The 17,045-nt window shown below is 37.2% G+C and overlaps 1 protein-coding gene across 3 annotated transcripts in view; it reads right to left on the reverse strand.

The window, feature by feature from the left end:
* Nucleotides 1–17,045, reverse strand: part of ABCB4 (ATP binding cassette subfamily B member 4) — a 65,139-nt gene that overhangs the window by 36,515 nt on the left and 11,579 nt on the right. For all 3 annotated transcript variants that reach the window (XM_058524751.1, XM_058524741.1, XM_058524747.1), the window contains 10 exons: nt 15,866–15,923; nt 13,815–14,006; nt 12,557–12,728; nt 11,141–11,265; nt 8,453–8,624; nt 5,978–6,091; nt 4,509–4,619; nt 4,163–4,288; nt 2,445–2,645; nt 1,927–2,097 (listed from right to left, as the gene is read on the reverse strand). In XM_058524751.1, the coding sequence (XP_058380734.1) occupies nt 1,927–2,097; nt 2,445–2,645; nt 4,163–4,288; nt 4,509–4,619; nt 5,978–6,091; nt 8,453–8,624; nt 11,141–11,265; nt 12,557–12,728; nt 13,815–14,006; nt 15,866–15,923 (1,442 nt within the window). The remainder of the gene's footprint in view (nt 1–1,926; nt 2,098–2,444; nt 2,646–4,162; nt 4,289–4,508; nt 4,620–5,977; nt 6,092–8,452; nt 8,625–11,140; nt 11,266–12,556; nt 12,729–13,814; nt 14,007–15,865; nt 15,924–17,045) is intronic.

The raw sequence follows: 17,045 nt of genomic DNA on the forward strand, positions 1-17,045 counted from the left end.
TGCAGCCATATGCTCAAGTGAAAACAGCAGAAGATCCACGCAGCCAATCTACAGAATTATTGTTTTAAGTCTTTATTTGGGATGGTTTGTTATGTAGCAATAGGTAACCGATTGAGCAATCAATAAAATTAATAATAATCATGATAATGGTAATCACCATAACAATAGCAGCAGCTAACAATACCGTTTTCTGTGTGCCAGGCATTTGCTAATAACTTTATATGCAGTACTTTGTTTAATCTTTTCAATAATCCTATGACATTATTTCTCTACTTTCCTCTCCCCACCCTCATTACTTCTGCAGTATCTCAGGCTTAGAGAAGTTAGTTAATTTGCCCAAGGTCACGCAGCTAGAAAGTGACAGAGCCAGGACTCCAGCGTCAGCCTGTCTAGCACTAAAGCCTGTGCTCTTAATCACCACCCCAAGCTGCCAATGGCTTTTCTTGGGGATTTTAAAAAATTATGAGTGATTCGTCAGCTGTTTTTACAGTTGATATGTAAAAGGTTATTAACTGAGGAGTGGGCCACAATCATACAAAACACAAATTGCTAAAATTGAGTGAAGTAACTTGTCCAAATATGAATTAAAAATTGCAAGGCTACAATTTCTCTGACAAGATCTATATTATGAAAAACAACATGTCCAATAATTCTGTTCTTTTAGCTCAGCAAGGGCTAATATACTGAATATTTGTATCCCAGAAAGGATGGGGACCTGGGCCCTAGGGCTGAATGGGACTTTCTTTTCTTATAAATATCTCTCTTATCTTACCTGACTTTACCCTAAAAAGTCTATGTCAACACATGAATGTCCATTTATATGTTTTAAGTTAAAATTGTTGCATGTATTGTTTTTTTATGATTTCCTGCTTTGTCACTTTCTAATTAACCAATCAAATACCAGTCTCATAAATATTATATTTTGGTTCTTTAATATTATGATTTAACATACATGGAAGCAATATAATTCAGTGCAAGAATTTGTGAGGAATAATTATCATCGTCTCATTAGTCATTATTAAATTAAATTATATAAGATAAGCCAAATATTAATCTGATGAACCAGGAAGCACTGATTAACTGCAGTTTACAGCACAGAAGGCAGTCGTGTTTACTTAGGATTCAGGTATAAATTTTCCTGAGAAAATAAGGTTCATACAGCTTGTCTCTATAATTGCAAGAGATAATTTGGATAGAATCTGTTAAGGAACTTGCACATTTTATTACTAAACTTTCCCAAATCAAATATACCTATGATATTTATATGTTTGAAACCCATTTATACGGTGTCATCTGACTCTGGTTTTTATACTGTGGTCTTACTACAGATGACATCAGCACTGACGCTGAAAGTGTCCCAAGATAATGTTCCTCCTGTGAAGCTTCAGCTTAGCAACAATGATAATGAGAGATTTTGAAATATCTGAGCTGGGCATGGGAGTTCTGCATCCTTAAAATGTGTTGCTTATTTATATGCTTAGACAAACACACAAGTTGAATTTTATTTCCAGAAAAGCATCCATTCGCCTTTGTGAATAGATGAAGATGATGTTACTGCCTACAAAATAAAGCAACTATTTTGAACTGTTTTTCAGCTGGACCAGTGTCTAGGTAACTAGATTTTTCTTTGTACATTTTAACACAACTACTTTTGACAACAACTGTGTGTGAGAAAAAACAAAGCTAAGTGGCTCATTGCATTGGCCTGGATGTGGCTCACTGCACCTTGGTCAAGAAAGCCGTTAATGTGCTGTCCACCTCTCTCTGCTACGCAAGCTGACAGAAAGGAGAAATCAGTAAAGCCCCACGACAGAGCTTCACTTGCTCTTATGTTTATGTTTTTCAACCTAGACTCACAAAGTATTGGCAAAAATTTTCAATAAAGTTTTGATTCACTGGTCCTTCAGGTGTTGAGGGTCTACTGACCTTGTCCAGAGCTGCCTGTACCTCAGCTTCACTCTCAGTGTCCAAGGCTGATGTGGCCTCGTCCAGCAGGAGGATCTTGGGGTTACGAACCAGGGCTCGTGCGATGGCGATTCTCTGCTTCTGTCCACCACTCAGCTGGGCCCCTCTCTCTCCAACCAGGGTGTCAAATTTCTGCAATAGGAAAGATGGAGGAGTTCTTGAAGTATTTTAAACAGAAAAGGCTATGGATCTAGAAATTCATGAAGACAACATGGAGCTTCAGTTTGATATCACAATGAGTCATAAATTTTAATATAAGTGAATGAATACTGAATTCTAAAAACTACTAACACATATTCTGTATAAAATTTTATGACTCATGTACCTTAAACCTCCAGCTGAATAATTCAAGGTACTTACCTAGCAAAGTTAGACAACTTTCCATCTCAACCGTTATTAGCTTAACCTTTGAAGAAAGAATTCAGTTGCATGAGGTGAAATTCTAATTTCGAGGGCAACCACATTGACAGAGCCTTTACCTGTGGTAATTTCATGATAAACTCATAGGCGTTGGCTTCTTTGACAGCCCTCTTGATCTCATCCATGGTTACATCTCGGCCATAACGAATATTTTCAGCAATTGTGGTAGAAAATAGCACTGGCTCCTGACTCACCACTCCAATTATTTCCCGCAGATATCTTACATTAAAGGTCCTAATATCCTGCCCATCAATGTTAATCTGAAAGAAAGAGATATTTCTATTAAATATTTTAAGCCATCTGATATCTAAAGCATCAAGACTCTCTAATTTGTTACGAAAAAGTCTTAGCTAATATTTAACTTATTTCAGTGGTTAAAAATGAGAATTGGAAATAAACAGCAATGTGCAAGAATAAAAATAAAAAGTATACGCTCTCTTTTGATATTTATTATCTTACATATACAGTTTTTTCATGGATAGACTACTCTCCATAAACAATTGGGGTTATATATTTTTGGCATACTATTATATTTGCTTACCACTATTAAATTTGAATAAAAATGTCCACTTACCTACCTAGTCTACAGGTCATTTTGATGGCATTATGATATTTTACTATATGTAATATACCATAATTTACTTTAACATTTGTCACCTGCTGGACACTTAGTTTCCTTCAAGGAACATTGAAGGACAATCATTACAAAAGTAGAGAATTACCCAGCGGAAGAGTATAATTTATTTTTTCTTCTCTGATAACAATTCCTTACCTGTACAATGACTGGTGTATGTTGGGCATTTATTATTTGCTGAGTAAAGGTTGAAAAAATCACCCTCTAGGGGCCGGCCCAGTGGCACAAGCGGTTAAGCACGCGCGCTCCGCTGTGGCGGCCCGGGGTTTGCCAGTTCGGATCCCGGGTGCGAACCGATGCACTGCTTGTCAAGCCATGCTGTGGCAGCGTTCCATATAAAGTAGAGGAAGATAGGCATGGATGTTAGCCCAGGGCCAGTCTTCCTCAGCAAAAAAAGAGGAGGATTGGCAGATGTTAGCTCAGGGCTGATCTTCCTCACAAAAAAAAAAAAAAGATTCAGAAAAAAATACACACGTATGTGTGTGTGTGTGTTATACACGCATGTATGGAGAGAGAGAGAGGACAATAAAGCAAGTGGGTCAAATATAAACAATTAGTAAATCTAGGTGAAGCGTATATGTGAGTTCCCTACTTGCAACTTTTCTGTAAGTTTGAATTTATAACAAAATTTTTAAAAGGCAAAAAAATATACCCTAAGTTATTACTGTCCCCCATATTCCTGGAAGTTTCTTCAGAGACTATCCCATTTCTCCTTTCAGACATTACAACATTTAAGAAAACTCAACTGTCTTTGATGAATTTAGTTATTATCCTAAGATTTCTTGTAACCCTGATTACCAGGTTGTCAACAATTGCTATAGGGCACATTTTTGACCAAACCCAATAACTCATTGGAAAAAATCTTCTCACTGGTTTGGATGACTGTTTTCCAGTGATTTAGTGGGTAAGAAAAGCTTAGTTGGAACAAAAGAGAGTGTTGTCTAGCTTCGTTGGCTTTTATCATCTTGAATTCTTCTGTTAAACAAGCCCAAGGGTCTGAATGCATTAGCCAGATGCACTGCAATTCTGTAGCCCTTTTACCAAAATTAGATTCACATGCAAATTTGTTACTAAAAAAACAATTTCAAAGGGCTAATTGGTACCCAGCTTCCAACTCCGGAGGACTTGGTTCTTCCCACTTACCATACCCTCATCAGGGTCATAGAGCCTCTGTATCAGCTGGACTATTGTGCTTTTCCCAGAGCCGCTGTTCCCAACCAGGGCCACCATCTGCCCACTCTGAACCTTCAGGTTGAGGCCCTTCAAGATCTGTGAGGGAAAAGAGAGAAAAAGAACACACCTCACAACAAAGCCCTAAAAGGGGAGTAATTTGATTCAATTTTAAATTTGAAAAAAAGTAACAAATGAGGGACCATAATCCCAAAAAGAAAAAGCATATAAACATCAAAATAATAGAGACTTTAGATTCTTTAAGATGATTAAATAATCAATCTGAGTTAGGAATTTCTATAAATATTACTTATAGTACCTTGACATTAGCTCGAGCTGGATAAGAGAAGTGAACATCATTGAACTCCAAATTCCCATTGATGTTGTCTGGTTTGTGTCCTCTCTCTGAAAAACTGTCAATTTTAGGATTCTAAATAAAAAAAAAATTCAATGACTATTCCATCATAGGACAAACAATTACATTTTCAAGGTATATGAATCAGCAAATTCCAAAAATAGGACCTGGAATGGCATAATCTTCCTCACATGAGAGAGAAACCAAGGTGAAGATTGTGTGTGTGTGTTTAAGAAATATTTTCTCAGAAAACAGGGTTTTCCTGAATAGTACATAAAGGATATATTCATTTCATTCATACAATATTTCACTTTAAGTTTTTGGTATAGCCTCATAAAGTTTCTAAATAGTCAGATATGCATATTTATACAACTGTAATAACAAAACACACTATAATTGATATAGCCAGGCATTTCAGCATTTAGTGAAAATTAGCTTGCTCCTAAACAATAAATGTAATGGATTGGGTTGAGAAGACTGACTGAACAATTGGTTAGAGCCAAGTTATTTAGAATCAATGTAAACTTTCAATGTATTTAGAAGCCGAGCAATTTTCTCATGACTTAGATCAATGAAACAGGAGGAACTGCTTGGATTAAATGATCAAATTTCAGGGGCTGGCCCCACGGCGTAGTGGTTAAGTTTACTGCACTCTGCTCCGGCGGCCTGGGTTTGCAGCTTCAGATCCTATGCTCGGACCTACACCACTCATCAGCCACACTGTAGCAGCAACCCACATACAAAATAGAGGAAGACTGGCACAGATGTTAGCTCAAAGACAATCTTCCTCAGCAAAAAAAAAAAAAAAAAAAAAGATCAAATTTCAGTTATCTACTTTGCATTTTATCTGTGTAAACGCAGTGACACATTTTAACATGTCAAAATTTTCTTTATTTAACTGCAGTTAGTACAACTTATTCAATATATTTGATTCAAAATCATATCACACATGCAATGATCTTTTTTTCCTAGGGGGGCAACCCATAGCAAAACATACTGTCAATTTTGGGCTGACCAATAATTTTTCCACCCACTCATCCTGTATACAAATCATAATATTCTCAATCTGGCAACAAAATGAAAAAGAAAAGGAGAAAAACAAGGTAGACAAACTTCTTTCCTCTGAATTCTAATAATAAGACACCAGTGCAGATGCAGTTTTCCAAAACGAGATCAGTGTTATTATATTATTTAAATAATATAATACTTTTAGATAATATAGATAATATAGATATTAGATAATATAGATATTAGATAATATAGATAATATAAAACTTTTAGAAATAGTAATAAGAGGTATTTTGTTTCATTCATTACTAAGAAGAGGTTGTTAACTTCACATAATTAATTTTCACATGATATTTAACCTAAAGCCAGATTTAATTATCCAAGCCTCAAAGAATTTTTCAGCATTAAAATAATAAATGACTCACATTATCAATAACATCGAAGATCACATATGCTGCTCCTCTTGCACTGGCAAAAGCATCAATACACGGAGCAGCCTGTCCAATGCTGAAAGCTCCCATCAGGATTGAAAAAAAGACCTGAGCAAAAGAACATGAGAAAAATGTAAAAGCCCCATCTGGCATCCATTACCATCTCAAATATGATTTATCTGAAATATATACTATACAAAATATATATATATATTTTTTGTGTGTGTATATATATATATATACACACAAAAGTATAGTAAATATATACTATACTCAATATTTATACTGAGTTTAAGTTTATCCCTTTAAAAATTTTTTAGCAAAATTTACAAGGTTAATATGGCATTTTATTGCACAAATGGATTTCTTCAACCTCAAAAATATTTTTTTATCTAGACTGCCAAACTATTTGTTGCTCTTCTGAATTTACACAGTCAGAAAGATTTTTCAAACCTATTTCCTTGACCCTGAAGCTAATGCCACCAGAGGGAAACATCTTCCATCAGTATTATTATTCAGTCCTATATGATTTTCTCTAACTATGCACGGAATTACACAGAATGTTCGAGGTGAAACGTGGTAGATTTTGGCCCCGTGAAATTTTCCTGAAAAGTACAATTTTACACATATATTTTGATAAGATTTTTTTTTTTTTTTTTTTTTTTTTTTTTTTTTTTTTTTTTGTGAGGAGATCAGCCCTGAGCTAACATCCGCCAATCCTCCTCCTTTTTTGCTGAGGAAGACGGCCCTGGGCTAACATCGGTGCCTATCTTCCTCCACTTTATATGGGACGCCGCCACAGCACGGCTTACCAAGCAGTGCGTCGGTGCGCGCCCGGGATCCGAACCAGCGAACCCCGGGCCGCCGCAGCGGAGCGCGCGCACTCAACCGCTTGCGCCACCGGGCCGGCCCCTTGATAAGATTTTTAATATAAAAATAATTCACACTTTATAAAACACTAAATCACACCTGTGCGCACTGATTAATAATTCCTTTACACAATTGTTCTGTACTATAGCACAGAAAAGAACACATTTCCCTTCACATTTTTTTCACTAGGAAAATAAACTGATTTGGAAAAGCCAAGAATATAGCTTCAGGAATCCAGATTATTAGCATAACTTAACTGAGAAAAACATAAATGAAATTATTCCTTTCTCCTGGGCATGGTGAAACTTCTACATATAGTTTTCCTTTTCTCAGAAGGCAGTAACAATAAGACTTCACATACCGAGGACTCAAATATCCCTCGAATATCTATCCACTATCTGCAATACAGATAAAGACCAGTAAGAAAGCAAAAAACATCTATTTTCCTACCAAAATAGATGTCATAAAGTGAATGCACCAGGGCTCTTGCCCTTTAGCAGAGGGTGTTGCTGGGTCCCTGCATTGTAGACATTACCCTCCGCCCAACTAGGGAGAGGTCACTGTCCACAGACTACAAACGAGGAGACTAGGCCAGAGAGGACACACTCATCACAGAAAGTGAATGGAAAAGTCAGGATTCAATCCCCTTCTTCATAGAATTTATCAAATGAGGAAGCAAAAAAAGGTGGAGAGCTTCTAAGCTAACAACCAGAAAGGAGACCAAAATGAGACAAAACAGACTCAGCAATTACGAAAGCTCATCCAGCCAAACAGCGTTCAGCACCTCAATGGAGTCTGAAGATACCACTCTAGAAAACATTTTGAAATGATTAATTTTTATGACGGTCCTAAGTCATCATCAAAGGGCCAAATTGTGTTCAGTATCCCCTGTTTAGAAAGATAGGGAATTGCAGGTTCTAAAAGATTGCTATTTGAATGGTTACATGTTGTTCTGATTGTCACTGACATGGAAAGATGGTCACAAAATATTGATAGTTTATAAAAAAGGTTACAAATAATACACATAATACAATCGCAGTTTTTTTTTTTTAAAGATTTTATTTATTTATTTTTCTCCCCCCAAAGCCCCAGTAGACAGTTGTATGTCATAGCTGCACATCCTTCTAGTTGCTGTATGTGGGACGCAGCCTCAGCATGGCCGGGAGAAGCGGTGCGTCAGTGTGCGCCCGGGATTCCAACCTGGGCCGCGCCAGCAGCGGAGTGTGCAGCACCTAACCGCCAAGCCATGGGGCCGGCCCTGTTTACTTTCTTATATAATGAACCTCCAGGGCAGAATGAGGATGGCTCCAATCCATATTTGTTCATTCACAAAGTCATTCAATTTTTATTTCCTTTTATATGTTGTATATGTTTCTCAATTGGTCTAATTACATGCTATTTTCTCGCCCCCGCTCATAATTATGCCTTGTGTACTCAAGAAGGCCAGCTCCGCCCACAGGACGGAACAAAGATTCACCAAAAGAAAAAAGCCTATAATCATGGCTCATCCCTCAAAAAGAAGGTCTATGAAAGAAAAGAAAAGGTGGATGGATAAAGAATATTTTCAGATTCTTCATAAATATTAGAAAAACTACTTACTGTCATTGCATTTCCAATAGTATATTCTTTTGCTATAACTAGAGCAGATGCATACCAGAAGGCCAGCGCATATGATGCGTATATTAACAGGAAGGCAATGCCCATGGAAATGTTTGCTGAAATAGCTTTTTTAATTCCAATCGTTTTGGCGTTGTCTAGATGTTTCTGATACCTACCAGAAAATGAGGGGAAAATGTTAAAATAAGAAAACATTCCATAATTTGAGCCATATTCACCTCCTGTATAGTTGGAGGTTTAAGGAACAAAGTCAACAAAGTAAGAAAGCCCTGGTGAGACCCAGCTTCCTGGGAACTGAACCAGTTTAGGAACGGCCAGGACTAGAACTGATCTGAGCTTTCTCCTTACTGGCCTGGACCCATCTCCCTTGATCCCTACCAGTCCAACAAATATTCTCGTAGCTGTTCCAGAATTGAACTCTCACCACTGGGATCCAGAAGAGCTTCACCATCACCTTCATGGCTAGCATCATAAGTTAAGGTTAAGATGGAAAGGAGAGAAACCAAGCCAACCACGAATGGCACCAAAATGTAAATGTTATTCAGGACTCTTAAAACAGTTAGATTCTTAACACAGCTCAATTTCTCTTCTCTAGAGAAAAGAAAATCCTTCTTCTGTTGCCCCATTGGATGAGGGACAGGAATTTTACATGTTCTTGTACTTAAACTCAGGCCTTTGCTTGTTTTTGGTTTTTTGTTTTGTTTTCTTTTTTGATCATTCTGACCTTCAACTGTCAAGCCAGGGTACAAGGTTATAAAGTGGTCACTACTTATAGGATATGGGTTCTTACTCAATTTTTCTAGATTTTAGTTTCATCATCTGTAAAATGCAATTAAGAATGCCTACTTTGCAAAATAACTATGAGGTTGACAGATAATTATAGAAAGTAGTTAGTACAGTGCTAGCACATAGTTGGCAAAATCTGATTATTCTCATTCCTATTATTATTACTATTATTGTTTTAGAATTTAATCTCTTCCCAAATATTGCTCATTGTATTATCACATTTTTGAATAGTAATTAAAATTCATATTACTGGCTCATAGGATTTGATACAAAGGAACAAATGTCTAGAATGGTTCCGTTGAATTACAATGTTTTTTACATCAATTTAAATTAAATCTACTTTTCCATGCTAGGCAGAGAGAATGTGTAAAATTTAATTTTGGCTCTGTAAAATCAGAAAAAAATCCAGTGGATATTCAATGAGACTTTGGGGGAAATATCATATAAAATAGGGTGTTTCTGTTTCTAACAACAAACAAACAACATGGGATTTTTTTTAGTTAAACCAAATGAGATGTTAAGACTTTATTAGTTTTTAAAAATCATATGCTGCCACCAAAAAGTTTATCTTTTTAATTACTTAAAGCACTCAACTCTTCAGTGTACTTTCCTCAGCGTTGGGCTGCATTCATTTAGCAGAGCTGCATCCCTGGGGAGACAGCCAGCATGCCACGTCCAGCACTGTGATTAGTCCTGTGTGGCTGGGCCTCAAGGTGCGTGTGGGGAGATTTACGTCGGCCCCAATGTGAGAGGAGGCTCCAGCGACAATACTGGACATGCTGTAATTACCTTTGCTTAGGCGGCTTGCTTACTGCAGCTAATGGAGAGGTAATGATTACACTCACATCCTGAGGTCCAACTGAAGGCTAGTGTGGCCTGTGTGGGCTATTGTGTACAGGAAGCAACAGTGAGAGAGAAAAAGGAAGAGGTTAGAGAACCAGGAACAGTGGTGTTGAAGAGAGCTAAAGAATAGAAAGTGAAATGGAGGGAATCAGGGAAACTTTGCTTTTAATGCTGGAGAATTTCCACAGTATTTCTATTTCAAAGAGTTGTGGGTATCAGGAGTCCCATAGAACAGCAAAAGAAAATAGTACTTTACATGGAGTCATACTTCAACAATATTAGGGGATGTTATTATTTAAACGAAACCAGTTGGGGACATTTAAGTAAAGCAGAGTAGCCTTTATCAGTGACTTTGTGCTGGCATTTAGGTTCTTGTACACCAACTTCCTTGGAAGCAAGTATACTTGACCTGGGATCCATGGTCAAGGAACTTGAATGGGGAAAAAAATCACATATTTATTTTCACTAACCTCTAACTGAAATTTAGCATTTCCTTTAATTATTAATGCAGGCAACAAACGGCTGTAGTATTAATAATAACTGTGACTTCGTTGCCAATAGAAATCCCAGATCATTTTCATATCATGTTATAATTGATACAAATATCTTAAAATATCTTTTACCCATATCCCTACTTTGGGATTACAGTAGTTATTAGACCCATAGTTAGCTCTTACTATTTAATATGTTAACAATAGAAGCACATATTCACCGTATCACAACTTAAAAATATTTTGATAATTGTACTTCAATACAATTGGTTTCCTTTGTAATTCTATGTATTTTGTTTTATGCATTTAAAATCATATGCTAAGAAGAGAGTCCATAGGCTTCATCAGACTGCCAAAGGAGTCCAAGGAACACAAAGGCAAAACCGTGCTTTAGGGTCTGACATTAAACCGCAGCCATCAGCAAAGGGCGCCTATATTTTGTGGGGGAGGAGTTAACATTAGAAAAAGTAGTAAACACACACCACAAAACAGTGAGCAACAAAATGTAAAAGTGGGTTCTTTGAACTAGTGGACAAAGAACCTTCCTGACCTTTCCAGCTCTTTGTTCTGGCCCCCAAACGCTATCACGGTCTTGATGGCCCCTAGAGCCTCTTCTGCCACAGCACCTGCTTTCGCATATGCAGCTAGTTCTTTGTCACTAAATGCAGAGAGTATCTGGACAGAAGAGAAACATTCATGACTTTTGTATGGGGAGAAAAGTTTAACAGACAGTCTGGTCAACTCTTTAACTTACTTTTCTTTTTTTTTTTTGGTGAGGAAGATTAGCCCTGAGCTAACATTTGTTTCCAATCCTCCTCTTTTTGCTGAGGAAGATTGGCCCTGGGCTAACATCTGTGCCCATCTTCCTCTACCCTATAAGTGGGACACCTGCTGCAGCATGGCTTGATAAGTGGCGTGTAGGTCCACGCCTGGGATCCGAACCCGCAAACCCTGGGCCGCCAAAGCGGAGGGCGCAAACCCAACCACTACGCCACCGGGCCAGCCTCACTTTAACTTACTTTTTCTTTCCAAACCCTATCCTTTACCAAACACTGAAGTCATGAAGCAAACCACACTCAGTGTACCAGTGTACCATCCAACGGCTCCTTCCACTGCCTACAAAGGCTAGATCTGATCCACCCTGGTGACGTGCTCCCCAAGGGTAGTCAGGAAAAGGAAACACACACATAATCCTCTAAAATGTGTTTTTGAGAATAGTGTCTAGTTTCACATCTACTATGCTTTTTTTTCCTCGGTTAATTGCAAGATAAACTGAAATAAAATCTTATTGTTTTGAAAGGATTCACATCCTTTATTGTGTCATGATTTTTAACTACTATGAAAATAATACTTCTATATCTACTCATGGACATTCTACTGAATAATAAGATGGCTAAACAAGCTGATACAAGAGCAAGGTAAAGGCAGAATCAAAATAAAAGAGACACAAGTAGTTTACTAAGTAAATTATTAGCCCCAGAATGAGCAAAAATTGCCAGTAAAATTTTTCAACTCTACAGTGTTGGCTAAACTAGAACAGGTTACGTGTATTTTATTGCAACGCAAAATTGGCAGAGTGCCACTTAACTGTCACAGGTGACTATGAAAACTAAATGAAACAAATTCAAATTTTATTTAAATTTTTTATATTCATGCAAGAGTTTGGAGGAATGTTACATTTTAAAATTGTGTTTCCTTCCATGTATGTAATTTAGGCCAGAAGATTTACCCAAAGAAATAAGAGTAGTGTAAAAACCTATTATTGAGGTAATAACTGTGACATTTTGAATCACATTAGAAAATAAATTTCCTTATTAAAGCACCATATTAACAACATGCTTCTGAATGTGGTTTCCACTGACATTTAATGCAGATCTGCGCAAGTACAAGTACCAGAATCCTGCAAATCTAAAATAACTCTGTATGTGCAGGTTAACACACATGAAAATGCCCAAGCTTCACAGACCTTTGCCCAAACAGCTGCAGAGAGTCCCAGGAGAGGGCTGATAGCCATTATCACAAGGGTGAGCTTCCATCCTCTGATGAACCCCACTATGAATCCTGCAAAAAACGTGGCTACTGCTTGAAAGAACATTCCAACCTTGTCACCAATTCCTTCACTGATTTTGGAGATGTCACTAAAAAAGATCACACCTAAGTGGTTACAGGCAGGAGGTCTTCAGTTAGAAAGGTACAGCAGACATCTCACAAACACAGACAGGTAAAATTTGTTCATGCTATTGCAAGCCTCTTTCAGAGTCTTAGTCTCTTGAATGATATTTTTCCCCACCTAAATACTGTGCAAAGAAAAAAATTCAGGATTAGTTCGTGCTTCTGAAAAGTTAATATCATTAAAGTTGATACTATTAAATTGTTAATACTATTAGAGAAGCATTAACATTCTGAACATACGAGTCAATTTGTTCAAGAGCAGGAGTTTGGAAGGGCATTGCAACAGTAATAGGGAAGGGCTCCTTGCTTCTACCCTTGGCCCTATTCTCAACCCACTCTGTTCTCAATATAGCAGCCAGTGCGATCTTTTGAAAATGGGAGTCAACATGTTACTCCTCAGATCAAAAACTTCCAATGGCTCCCCATGTCACTCAGTGAAAGCTGAAGTCCTTACAGAGGCCAACCAGGTCCAAACACCTTGATCTTCCCTCCTTTTTGACCTCATTTGCACACTATACTCTTGCCAGGATGTCTAGTAAGAAAAAGTTTATCATCTATCTCCCGCTGCTGGAATGTAAGCAAGAGAACAGAGATCTTTGTCTTGTTCACTTGTATATCACCAATATCTAGAACAGTGCTTGGCACATAATTGGCCCTCAAATATTTGTTGAACAAGTGAAGAGTCAACAACTACTAAGACAAGTCTCTTTGTGAATTCATTCAATCATTGATTCATTCATTCAACCATCTTAAATTAGTGTACAACATCTGTCAGGCCCTGTGGTAATCTCCATTGAGAGATAAATATAAGATGTGAGCTCAGTCCTCAAATACACCTACCATATCTGAGGAGGAAAAAAACTAACAGATAAGGAAAATACACTGCGGCATAGGCTGTAAATGCTTGAAATGGCTGTCAGATGATCTATTCCCAATACATATCAAATGCCTAATCTAGTAATTTCTTTTCATTTAAAATCTTCCCACGATAAACTTGCACATAGTTAGTGGTTAATTTCTTTATGAAAGTGTGACGTTAACAATATACTTACTCTGTTAGCCGCGTATTGAGTTCAGTGGTGTCGTTGATGTCAAACCAGCCTATTTCTTGTCGTAGAATAGCATGAAAAAGTTTTTGCCTAATTTTCTTAATCTGTCGGCCAGCTGCCAAAGTCCAAAATGAAACTTGTATATAGGCAGCAACGAGAACTCCAGCACCTAATCCTGAGTAATAATATGCATATCTGTGAAAGAATTAGAAAGGTTCTTTTAAATACTTTATTCACCTTTTTCAGGAGGAATCTTCAGAATTGGGAATTAATAAGTTTACTGAACTGATCACCAAGACAGTGTAGGACATTACAACAAATACACATTAAAAAGTTTTTCCTCTTTTCTTAAATTATAAGGACAATGGCAAATCTATTTACTTGAATTATCAGCCAAAGAAAACATAAATTTTTGTGGTTAATTGCAAAAAATAGTGGTCTTAATGAATCATTTTAAAACTGACTGATGATTTATAGATACAATTTGACTTTTTTTCTTTTTTTTTTTAATTTTTATTTATTTATTTTTTCCCACAAAGCCCCAGTAGATAGTTGTATGTCATAGCTGCACATCCTTCTAATTGCTATATGTGGGACACGGCCTCAGCATGGCCAGAGAAGCGGTGCGTCGGTGCGTGCCGGGATCCGAACCTGGGCTGCCAGCAGTGGAGCACGTGCACTTAACCGCTAAGCCACGGGGCCGGCCCCTGACTCTTGTTTCATAATTAATTTCCTAGACCTGCATATCTTATTGTACTGAAAAAGTTCACTACTATTCACATCTTGCAAATATAGGAACAAACTGATTGAGCATGTGAAATGGGTCTAAGTGTAAGTTTTCCCATATTGTTTACACAAAAAACAAAAAGAAAACCTCTTCCTATTTGGCAGAATTTGAAAATATTTTTTTAAATGGAATGCTAAAACTTCATGAATTCAAACTAATTTGGAGTGAAGGCTTAACTAAATTAGAGGAAAGCTAGTATTTTTAAAAATAATAAAGTCAGTCTAAGTACTTCCAAATACATTCTTTCTTTCTTTTTTTTTTTTTTTTGGTGAGGAAGATTGGCCTCAAGCTAACATCCGTTGCCAATTTTTCTCTTTTTGCTTGAGGAAGATTGTCCCTATGCTAACATCTGTGCCAATATTCCTCTATTTTTCTATGTGGGACACCGCCACAGCATGGCCCAGTGGCATAGTGGTTAAGTTCGTGTGCTTTGCTTTGGAGGCCGGGGGTTCGCAGGTTCGGATCCCGGGCATGGACCTACATACCATTTTCTTTCTTTTTGATGAGGAAGATTGGCCCTGAGCTAACACTCGTTGCCAATCTTCCTCTTTTTGCTTGAGGAAGATTGTCCCTGAGCTAACATCTGTGCCAATCTTCCTCTATTTTGAATGTAGGATGCTACTACAGCATGGCTTGATGAGCCGTGTGTAGGTCCGCACCCAGGATCCAAACTCACGAACCTGGGTAGTGGGAGCGGAGCATGCTGAACTTAACCACTGCACCACCGGTCTGGCCCCTCAAATACATTTTTTATATAATTTTACAAACTGTTTTCAGATGGGAGCCTTTCAGGCTACTATAGCATACAGAGAGTACTCATTTAAATCAGCAGCATTAATTGATATTTAAACATACAAATATTATGTTACGGGCTTTTGAGATTTCTATTAAGGCTGAAGGAGGAGGAAAATGCCTTAAATGACATTATTGGATCGACTGACAAAATTGGAATACAATGGTAGATTAGAGTAGTGTATCAAGATTAAATTTACTGAAGTTGATAACTGAACTGTGTTACGAAGAGAATATCCTATTCTTTGAAACCACACCGAAGTATATATGAGTAATGGGCCATGATGTATGCAACTTATTTTAAATGGTGGGGGCAAATATAAATGATAACAGTAGGTTAAAGAGTATAACAAATGGTGGAGATACAGTCACTCTTTGTATATTCTATAACTCTCTGTAAGTTTGAAATTATTTTCAAATAAAACATTTTAAAAAGTACACCATAAATATATACATATATATATTAGCCAATTACCTAGTCATTTCTTCTTCCAGAATTCTGCCTGGATTTAACATTGACAATGAAAAATTCACTAAATAAAAACAAACAAACAAAAAAAATAAGACATTTTTGAAAGGCTGAACTATTAATAGCATTGCCAGGTTTTAAAAATCTTTTCTTTTCTCTCTCTTTTTTTTTCACTATCAGGTGCATTCTTTTCACTTTACTCAAGAGCCCAAGGGTTCGGGTACAGGACATCTAGGGCCCAAGTTGGGGAGGATAAGCCCTCCCAGGTTCCTCCCCATGCTAGCAATCTTGGGCCTTTAGCAAAGCAGCTTCCTAAGGCAACAGAGAGGAGCTGAGGAAGGGTAGGGAGGCCACAGAGCATACAGAAGGCAGAGGAGAAAAAAAGAAATGGTCCACACAGAAAATACAGGATTTAAGGGGCACTTTTTTTCTTAGTGGCTTATGGCACTTTACAGATATTTGCTTCTGTAAATTTTATTTTAATATATGTGTGTTTTCCCTTACATGTTTCCTTATGACATAAGTAATAAACAAGGCTGAATTACATCCATTGTAAAGGAAGACAAATTAAAGCTAAGGAAGATAACTGAGTTGCTCAAAGACAAGTCAGTGGATCACTGGCAAATAGTCATTGTCCTGCATTCCACATATTGTTTACTAGTAAAACAGTATTCTGGTGTTTTTAAGGCAGTATTAATTGGGAGGAAATATATTGTCTATTAATGTGGGCTAATTTGATAATGTCAATACGCCTTTCCTGGTTTTCATGTTTTAATAATACCTAGCATTTATTGGGCACTTATTATATGCCAGGCTAGGTTCCAAACACTTTACGTGTATTAATTCATTTAATTTTCACTACAACCCTATAAGGTAGGACTATTTTATAAATTTCTATTTTACAGATGAGGAAAGTGAGGCACAGTGTAATAAAGTAACTTGCCCAAAGTCACACAGCTAGCAGGTTGGCTGAGAGTACTAACACTATACTATACTGATTGATTCACATGATGATAACTTATTTTCATTTTTTCAAAAACACAAAGTGAAAAAATAAAAAGGAAAACAGCCCATATTTACTGCATTTATAAAACAATAGGAGAACATATCACCACAGCATTGTTGCGAAAAGATACCAGGGTAGGTATTTCCCATTTATCACTACGCTAGGAGAGAAACTAGTCTA

This window comes from Diceros bicornis, chromosome 3, assembly GCF_020826845.1.
Source record: "Diceros bicornis minor isolate mBicDic1 chromosome 3, mDicBic1.mat.cur, whole genome shotgun sequence".
In the NCBI taxonomy this organism is placed as follows: Eukaryota; Metazoa; Chordata; class Mammalia; order Perissodactyla; family Rhinocerotidae; genus Diceros; species Diceros bicornis.